Raw genomic sequence first — 10,902 nt, 5'->3', positions numbered from 1 at the left:
GAGTGATGAAGTGTGTAAGTGAGTGATGAAGTGTGTAAGTGACTGAGTGTAAGCAGGGGTGCACTTAGGATGGTGACTCCTGGCCATGAACCATTGTTGGGGCCCTATACATACACCATGACATAAATCTACAACTACTCTAAAGAATTACAATGGATATAAAAAGTCTACACACCCCTGCTGAATTTCTCTTCATCCTCAGCTGTCTAACAGAGTCCTGTGGGTTTTGTGTCAAAATAGATTCCTTCTATCTTGACTAGACTCCCAGTCTCCAGCTGAGAACTAGCCCAATAGCATGATGCTGCCACCCCCATGCTTCACCATTGGTATGGAGTCCTTGGGGTCACATTATGATATAATAGCAACTACTCAGCCATTCTCATACATTAATTGTACTAGATGACCATTTTTCTATTTGTCTATCGGTAGAAATGATTAATAATTAACCAACAGTTCATTCTGGTCCACTAATTTGATTTGAGTTCCAATTTACAGTACATATTTATTATAAGAGCACTGGTACATTTCACTCTTGAGTGTTTTTGCGACACAAAATTCCATGTAACACTTACTTTACGGTGAATTCATTACTACGCTTACACTTACTACCGCAGGGGTTCCCAAACTTGACTTACAAGTTTGGGAACCCCTACCGAAAACCGCTTCGGTGTCCACTTTCAGATGAGCCCACATTTAAAATGTATTCGTACATATTATTCGAGTCTTTTTCACCATCCTGACATGCTGCACTAGCAGAGTTCTGCAGTGAAAAATGGATAAATCCCTGTCCATCTACCTCCACTAAACAAACTAGCACTGTGTCTCAATCGCATCCTTTTTAAAACCATTATTCAGTACCTACACTAAACAGTTTTCCTATTCCAGATGCAGGCCTGTTTTTGTGTACCAGTCTTCTGAATTTTCTAGATTAGAGACTATTTTGAATGTACAATCCGAGTTTTCAATTTGAGACACACGACAGCGGAAAGTTTTAAGAGACAGAGCTCGGTGTGTTTAACATCACTAATAAAATCAAGTATAAACCAGGCTCCTCTGCTTTGCACCTTGGCATGGGTTATTTTCCTATAACAACACAACAGGCTGGTAAGTCTCTGCAAGGAATATTCCTTTGGTCCCTTACATTACACATACGTAGTGTCACTAACATCATAAATTGTTTAAACGTTGCAGTAGTCGTATAGTATAAATCTGGGATTTGAAATAAAATGTAGGGTGATCAAGGCATGTGGTGACACAAAATTCATTATGTCATTAGCTATGGGAACTATTTTCACCAACAGAGCAAAAATAAACAATTGGCCATATTGCGTCTGAAATGTCAGTAACTCGATATAAATTTCTTGTTTGTCCACCTTATTTTGTAATACGGAAGCAAGTATTAGCTTGATACTTCCAGTTCAGTTTGTAAGCGCTTGCGTGTGAATGTAGTAAAGTAACAGAAGTACATTTCCTGTACCACTTATCTTACACAGGATCGTGGATGAGCCTGAAGCCACGGGACTCGGGGCATCGGGTGGAGGACACCCTGGATGGGGTGCCAACTCATCGTGGGGCACATTCACACACTCACTCACACACTACAGACAATTTCGAGACACCAATCAGCCTACAATACATGTCTTTAGATTGGGGGAGGAAACCTGAGTACCTGGACGAAACCCCCAAATGAACAGCTAACACATGTCTGCAGTCACTCAGGTTTCATTAATAAAGTTGTTCATTAACTGCAATAACTCACATTTCCAAGTATTTTTGTGCTTAAACTCAAGTAGAAATCTAAAGTTTAAAATATATTTTGTTAGCTGCTAATTCAGAATTCTGAGTTATGAACTATTTGACTATGCAAGCTATACACAAGGAACTGATGTTAGTTCGCTAGCTACCCAGTCTCATGTTTATATCAGAGACAATCAGCTCCTGAAATAACCCAATCCTTGTCTGTAGCTGCTGCTGTTTAGGGACACTGGAGGCCACTGGGCTATTAAACCGCTAGCTAATTTCAGTAACATTTAGCTTCGTTCTCACACAGTTGAACTTATGGAGTTTTCACTGGAGCGTCATAGCCAAAACACGTCTCTGGATATAGTGTTCTCTCCACAAAGTGAAAAAAGCAAATATTCAGTCGCTTCGGTGGTTTCTTTAGAGTCAAAGCTTTTAACCAAAGCCGAAGAGCGTCTTCATGTTTAGGAGGTGAGTGAAGATCTTATGGTACTTCACGTACCCATGTTTATTGCCAAAACAAAACCCTTCCTTCGTGTCAGGTATTGACAAAACTTCTGACTGCTCAAACAGTATAGGTTTTCTGCGAATCTGTTGTTTTTGATGTTAGCTACGTGAGGTTAAATGGCAGTGTCGATACATGCTGTGATGAATAGAAACTAGTCAGCTGAAATAAACGGAAATGACTAATCAGAAACCTTCAGACAGACAGAGTCCGCTGGATATAAGGTGAATAGGACTGTTGAATAAAAGCAACACTCACTCACTCACACTCACAACTGGGTTGTTGTAGTGAATATCAGCAAGGTTGGGATTACCTCGGCAGGATCACAGCCGAGCCGATACTCGTAGGACTACCCCAGCTCTTCCTTGTGCGATACTGCTTAATTATAATTATTCAATTCAAATTCATTACATGTTCATTAATGTTTATTAAATGAGGTTAAATATGCCCAAATAATGGGTGTTTTAGAAGGCACATGCTGTTGTTCGACTAGTTTTGGAGCTACATTTTTAATGATTTTATTTAATTCTAATTCTTTCCAACTGAAAAACTCAGCTATGGTCAGGTTGTCTACACAGGCAGTAGTTGGTTGGAGTGGCTTGGATTTTATAGGTTGACGTGACTGAAATCAGGTCAACATCAAATCTTTCACACTTTTCTTTTTACTGCACTTTAGTGACGGTCCTTAACGTTTCAGTGACACAGAAAACTCCTAATCAGACTCGATTAACCAGGTGTAGTTGGTTCTCCTTTTGATGTCACATTCAAAACATGTAGTCTTACAATACAATGGATTGTTAACAGTGTGTCCAGTCAAACAAAAGCCACTGTGAAACTAGTCTAAAATAAAATACAAAGGTAAGTCCTCGCTTTTAAGAAGTCCATCTTCTGAAGTTTTTTTTTTTTTTTATATTTTGCATTATCCACAATTTGTTATCCAGCATTATGACAATTAGCTAACTCATCTCAAAAGGCCATGTGACTGCACCTGCATGAGATCATAACCCTCCCATTACCAAAACCTAAACTAATAAACACAAGCCACGTGTGATTGACATACAGCTGAACGAATCAAAGCACTATTTCAACAAAGCATTGAACTAGATCAAGCCAGCAGCAATAATTCTTTGATAATATTCAGATCGCTGGACTGAAAACTAAATATTTTTGATCAGTTTGGGGCCACCAATGAGTGAGTGAGTCATTGATAGATAGATTAATTGTGTAAAAGTGGTTTAAACACGGTTACTTTCTTTCTGTCCCTCTCTCTCTCTCTGTCTCTCTCTCTCTCTCTCTCCATATGTATGGATTTCAGAATCTCTCTAACACCACACCCGTCTGGGTGATATCACTGTGTGATGTCATCAGGAGACCGTTGTGGCGTGATGTGACATCACTCTGGCACAATTCGGCCTGAAAATAACGCAATTGCACTAATTCAAACAATCTGAGTGCAGAAAAGAGCTCCACTGTGATCAGACCCTCGGCCTGGATCTAATTATCTCTCTGAATCATGTGTACACTTTTACGCTCGGAGAGAGGGAGAAAGAGGGAGAGAGAAAGAGAGAGAGGGGGAGAAAGAGGGAGAGAGGGAGAAAGAGGGAGAGAGAGATGAGGTCAAATATTTTGGCAGGAGACGGAGAAATAAAGGGAGGAATGAAGAAAGAGGTGGAATTTCCCTTCATAGACGTCAGTGTAAATCCGAGTTTATTCTCCATATACATATACATGAAATAATTCAACATTTTACAGTCCCCATGAAATGTCTTGAGAGCTCAGCCGTGATTTGATTTTGTACGTTGATGTAATTCCTTTTGAAACAGGAAGTCAGAATATCAGCGTGTTGAATTTCTTGACTGATTTACATGACAGCCAATGGCATTTGAGATACACTAGCTTGACAGTAGCTTGGTCAACTAGCCAAACATGGAGAACAGTGAAGACTTTAACGACAGCTTCTTCAACTGTGGAGAATTTCTCCCCAACACCTTCACCTATACCAGTCCATTTCGACCACGATGATATCCTAAATACCGTGATGGCGTGTGATTTTGGAATTACGCTGTAAATATCTGAGCTGAGGCCAAGCATAAGGAGCTCTGGTATCACTGGGAGGCACTTGACGCGTTCGAGTTGTAGATAAAATATTACTTACCGATAGAGAAGCTCTAATGGTGTATAAAGACAAGAGAATGTTCTTCATCGATCTGAAGTAGGGACATTCTGGCAGTGAACAGCCTCAAGGTGGTAAAACACTCCTCTGGAAAGTGCCAAAACTTCACAAAACCCCCCAACTCACACATACTTCACCCTCTTCCAAATTAATAAGCTCCAACTTTTTTTTTCTCCACCAAGCAATGCCTGGAAAAGGGAATAGTGTCATTTAAGCCAAAAACGTGCAGAACCCATGTTTACTGCTAACAAGCTGCTACTCTATAGCATGACCCCGCCCCAGGGGCAGGGCCTAAACATTCTATAGCGTTTCCCTGGACAAACCCTAGAGTCGTACAGGATGAGTCATCAGATGTTTTTTAAATAGTTTTCCCAGAAATCATGAATTTTTAAATTGATTTGAGAATATATATTTTTCTAGATTTTTTTTTTTTTTTTACAATCTTGTTTGTGTCCATAATGCTGAGGACAAAAAGGAACACTTAAAAACAGGAAGTCATAGTTATATCGTGTAACTCATACCAGCTCTATAACACACTGCAGTGCATTATGGGATTGATATCTTCCAGTATGTGTGTGTGTGTGTGTGTGTGTGTGTGTGTGTGTGTGTGTGTGTGTGTGTGGCTTTGGTCCATGACCGCCTGTAGGTTATTCTTTCAGGAAGAAGCTCTCTCTAGTTTGTTCTATTCCTGGTGGTTCCCAACACGTTTTGGCTCTGATTGATGGTGTATGTGTGTGTGTATGTGTATGTGTGTGTGTGTGTGTGTGTGTGTGTGTGTATGTGTGTGTGTGACGTCACTGAGCTCAGAATAGAAACGATTCCCTGTAACACACACAGCACTTCAGGAGGAAATGATTTTCCACCAGTCTGGAACCTTTTACTGGTTCCAACACGGTGAAACACACAGACACAGACACACACAAAAACACACATACACACACACACACACACACACACACACACACACACACACACACACATACACACACACACACAGGTCTTTTATTCAGAGCAAATGAAAGGAATCCTTCACATAAAAAAAAACAACGCAAATGAGTCTGTGAAAATCTGCATCCAGATGAAATACAACTTATTTTATTATTATTTTATTGTGAAAATGATGATGAAATGAGAAAGTAAGAACATTATCAACATGTGTGAAGCTGTGTGGCCTGAAAACTGAAAAGATTTCGGTCTGTTTGTGCTTTTAATAAATTCTCTGCTCTGTGTTTGTCCTCGGGGTTTTAAATCGACATTGACAGGAAGTCAGAGGAGAAAGCATTACACATTAATGATGAAACAGTTACACATTAAACAGTGAGACTCAGGGATAACATCACAGCTCCGGCTGGGATTAATCATTCATTATCATCTCATCATGATGTCATTATCTGTAAAGTTTACGTTTCTTAAGGACATAATGTAAAGAAATAAAACAGTACAGAGTGGTGTGATATGGCTCGACGCAAAGCTACTGTTTCCACCCCAAAACACATCTCATTGCCAACGATTACCATTTTAAATTATTAATGACTGACACATCATACTGTTTACTTTTACCTTAACACGTTTTAGCAAAATGTCTTCCTAAATGTTTTATACTTAGTTTATATATGTTTGTTTTTCAGATTTCAGAACGCCTTTGACAAAAGAAGAACGTATTGAAATCATTCTCACGGCTGAATCAGGAAGCTGTCGCAAGCTTACGATGGACTTTAACAGGAAACACAGCCAGCACATCACACACGACACTGTCGGCAAACTTATTAATGGAAGATTGGAAGTGTTGCAGACCAACCGTGGAGAAGTGGACATCCACGAACATCAACTGATGAAGACACAATCGACCGGTGCTGGCAAACATACATACAGTACTGTGTAAAAGTTTAGGCACCCTATTATGTTTCGTACAAAGCTTGTGTTTTAATAGCTTTTTATTTTATGACTTCTACATTATCGAATCAAAATAAAAACATTGTTTTCCAGCACAAAATTCAGTGTTACAGTTAAAAAATGTTTGTATGTCAGTAAAGAAAGCAGCATATTATGTAAGACAGGGGGCGCCCGGGGGGCCTCAATAATTTGGTGTGAAAAATAAATAAATACATGATTTTCTCTTTTTCACTCTCAGACAACCACACACACACAATCAATTCCTAATGTAATGTAATGTAAAGATGTAAGATGTAATTATTAATAATAAAAAAAGGAAGATATATTCAGAAGTCTGTATTTTTAATGTGTTTTAAAGACATCTTGCAAAAGGGGGGCCTCGGTCAAATGTAAATGCCATTTGGGGGGCGTTACCCTGGAAAAGTTTGGGAACCAATGATGTAAGAGACACTTTTCAGACCCATAATGAAGGCTCCTGGGTTTTCCTACAAAAATAAGAAGCAAGTGCGACAGTCAAAGTCTCCAGAAGAACCGTGGCTGGTTCTGTAAGATGCTCAATAAACCTTACAGCTCATTTCCTTATAAAACTGCACACATTGTACCTGAGACTATTAATTCTTTTCCTAAAGCAAATGGTTGTCACACCAAATGTTAACTTTGTTTCATTTATTACTGTTCATTGCTCTTTATAGTGTTGTTTTTTTTAATGTAGAAACACTTAATTTCATTCTTTTTGAAGGTGTCTTTCTCTACAGCTTTTCTTTCTGAAGAGTTTTGCACAATACTATAGTCCCCTATGTATGGGGTATTTTGGGACACCCTGTAGTTACGTTTAATATTGTGGAACATTCACAACTGATTCAACAAAACAGTTCATGTTATCACCTACATTATATCAGGTGTAAACAGTAAACAAGTTTCCTGCGATAGGCTCCAGGCTCCGCCGCAAGCCTCTGTAGGATGAGTGGTATGGAAAATGGATGGATGGCCCTTGACCCTGTCACTGAAATCAAGGCTATTTTGGGCATGTATATAGAAATTAAAGGATCATATGTTGCTAAGTCATTCACTAGAGTTAGTGTAGGGTTCATTTTAGTCCAATCTACTAATCAGCCTCAGAGGTTGTGTCCACAGACTCATGGAGCGTCTCAAAACTTCTGTGCACTTTTCTGGCAAGATCTTTTTTGACCAAGTTACACTTACTGAATTCAAGAAGTTCACAACCTAAAGTGTTTCAACATTATCAGAGAGTTATGTGTGTAATAGACGGTGGTGAGAATGTAAGACTATTACGTGTTTGCTGACGAGCTGCAATAAAAGCCTTTAATCGTTTTCGATGTAGGCTGAGCTTGGCCATGGTTAGTGACGGAAAGTACCAGAAACTTTAGCTAAAGTTGAGACAAAACAAAACTGAGTGTATTATGTATGGCAAGTGCAGAAACACACAATATGTAGATTTAATAATTAAAAATAAGTACATTAATGACCATTTTAAAGAATTATTTTTAATTGTGCAGTGTGTGCAGAAACATCTGGAGTTTGATATAACTGTTATTTTGGACGCAAATACTGTAGCTTGAGTGTGTGTGTGTGTGTGTGTGTGTGAGTGTGTGTGTGTGTGTGTGTGAGTGCTTTATTTAGAGAGGATTTCCTCCCTCCCTCTGTTAAAGCATCTGCCTCCCTATCACACCATCACAACCTCTCACTGTGTGTGTGTGTGTGTGTGTGAGTAAATGTGAGTTTCGATGGAAAAATCTAAATTAAACGCCCTAAGCAAAACTTCTTATATAATACAAAGCATCCCCCATGATAACATGTATTGCCATGCTAACTCTGTGAATTAGGAAACACCTATATCTGATGATGTCATGGTTAAAGCAATTCACTGTGATTCACAGCGTGACATCCCTTTATGTCCTCATTATTAATGCACAATGCCCTGGTGTTGACCTGCGTCACACTCACACTCACATGTGCGCACACACACACACACACAGACAGATACATGCATACACACCTCTAATTGTTGGGGTAATTTATTGCACTCAAAAAAATAACTCATTGGATGAACACAATTTAATTGAGGGCAGGATTTCCGTGCAATTAATATGTATAGCCCCAACTCGTACAAAAACTGATTCATGGAATGAGATTTTTTTAATTCAGTTGGTCCAACTTCATTTGATCAAATAGAATTCAAATGAGATGGATATATTTATACAGTGAATTTTTTTTTTTATGCTTGTCGAACTCAAACTAAAACATTTAATTGGAGAATAAATTATTAAATAGAAATCCTTCTCATTTTATCCCCCCTATACAGAGACAAGAAAGACCGAACTTGGTTCAGATGTTTTTATTTAAAACACATAAAAACAGGTGTGCAATACAGTTATTTACTGTCAAACAACCGTAATATTAAATAAACACGCTAAATAAACATTTGCTGTTTGTTGATGACTTATTGTATTTAGAACTTTGAACAAGTATTTAACCAAACAAGTTATTAATTCCATCCATCTATCCATCTTCTATACCACTTATCCTACAGGGTCACGGGGAACCTGGAGCCCATCCCAGGGAGCATCGGACACAAGGCGGGGTACACCCTGGACAGGGTGCCAATCCATCGCAGGGCACAATCACACATTCACACACCCATTCATACACTTCGGACACTTTGGACACACCAATCAGCCTACCATGCATGTCTCTGGACTGGCGGAGGAAACCGGAGCACCCGGAGGAAACCCCCGCAGCACGGGGAGAACATGCAAACTCCACACACACAGGGCAGAGGCGGGAATCAAACCCCCAACCCTGGAGGTGTGACGCGAACGTCGCACAGTTCACACACTTTTGCCACTCCCAGATATGTAATATTGGATCATTTTCCTCAATAAATAAATGACCAAGTATAATATTTTTATTAGGGTTCTCTTTATTTACTTTTAGGACTTGTGTGAAAATCTGATGATGTTTTTATGATGATATTTATGCAGAAATATATAAATTCTTTCAAACTTTCAAGCACCACTGTACATGTATGGCCTAATGACTTGTCTAACTCGAAACAGACTAGATTTAGCAGCTTACGCCATGTATTAAATGTGCATGGGCAACCTGGGTATGGGCATGGATAGCAATAACTGCCCCTAAAACACACTGTCTAAAATGCTGCAGCAACAAATACCTGCTAGTTAGTTGCAATTTGCATTCTTTACACTGCCACATTCACGATCCTAAAAAGAAGAATAAAAAAAGTGTTATTAGATAATAGAACGGAGGTTGAGGAGCCAAGTGGCTGTCTAGCTAGCTCGTGTTACAACTTGGAAAAAGGTGCTGGGGCAAAATACGAGGCATACTTCCTTCGACTCGGACATCTCGCTAGCCTGAAATCAATCTGTATTGCTAATATTTGTTCCCGGGGGCTAGCAAACTTCTGAAGTTGAATTGAGTACTCAACAACAATGCTAATTTGCACATTGTGCAAGTCTGAATTTAAGGGATGCTTGGAACAATTCAATTTCAACGCTGTTGCATATTTCCCTCAACATTATGATATACACATTCTTTGACAGCGAGGTCAATTCTTAACTCCAAAAAAACAAATATTTACCAACAATGAATATCCCGAGCCAGCATGAGAAAATGGCGGTCGCACACAGTGAGCGCGGTGTCTGAATTTGTCTCGCATGTGCACAAATGGCCGTCCCCAAATGAAACTAATTTGTGTTAATCAAATTAAAATAAATCTCATAGACCTTTATACTCATTTATACATTTTATGTTGGACTAGATAAATATACATACATCTTATTCCTAATTAGATACATTTATAGAAAGAGTGGACAAAACTTAAATGTGTCATATCTATGAAGGGCCTGAATCGTTTTTGTTTTTTTTTGAGTGTGGGATTATTAAAACAAAATGTTCCGCCTAACGTCCAACCCTATGCTGAAGTATTTTCCTCTCAAACATTACAACACCTTTAATTACTTTAATTATCATAACTGAAAAATAATACACCGGTTAGAAAGGGTTAGTCATGGCAGCCAAGTATTATTAACAGCATCAAAAGAAATGAATTGTTGGAATGTTATTCATCTTAAACTACAGATCTAACCATTATTTAAATACACACCAGAACTTATTCTGCCCTGTGACTGGAGTGCACGGGATTTGGAGATGATAATAATACAGTGTGTTAAATAATCACAATACACACATAAACACACACACACACACACACACACACACACACACACATACACACACACACACAAAGTTCTCAGGCAAAACTGCACTGTTTCAATCTTCAAAGATGAGAACACACTCACGGGAAACCCAACACTCCAACCACTGACCAAACTCTCTCTCTCTCTCTCTCTTGCTCTCTCTCTCTCTCTGTGTGTGCAATGATTTGGTTAAACCTGACACACACACACACACACACACACACACACACACACACACACACACACAGGGGAATACCACTGAACACGTCTATAAATAATCATAGTAGCCAAAATCCCATATTTACTCCAGCATAGATGACTGAATGCGAGGAGTGTCTCCACATGGATATTCA

General features: G+C 39.0%; 1 protein-coding gene across 1 annotated transcript in view; it reads left to right on the top strand.

Annotated features, from left to right (window-relative positions):
* Positions 1–6,677, top strand: part of LOC128635364 (uncharacterized) — a 22,516-nt gene extending 15,839 nt beyond the window's left edge. The window contains exon 3 of the mRNA XM_053687992.1: positions 6,047–6,677. Coding sequence (XP_053543967.1) covers positions 6,047–6,300 — 254 coding nt within the window. The 3' untranslated portion in view covers positions 6,301–6,677. The remainder of the gene's footprint in view (positions 1–6,046) is intronic.
* The last annotated feature ends 4,225 nt before the right edge of the window (positions 6,678–10,902 follow it).

This window comes from Ictalurus punctatus, chromosome 18, assembly GCF_001660625.3.
Source record: "Ictalurus punctatus breed USDA103 chromosome 18, Coco_2.0, whole genome shotgun sequence".
NCBI lineage: Eukaryota > Metazoa > Chordata > Actinopteri > Siluriformes > Ictaluridae > Ictalurus > Ictalurus punctatus.
This window is presented reverse-complemented; position numbering and strand designations above follow the sequence as displayed.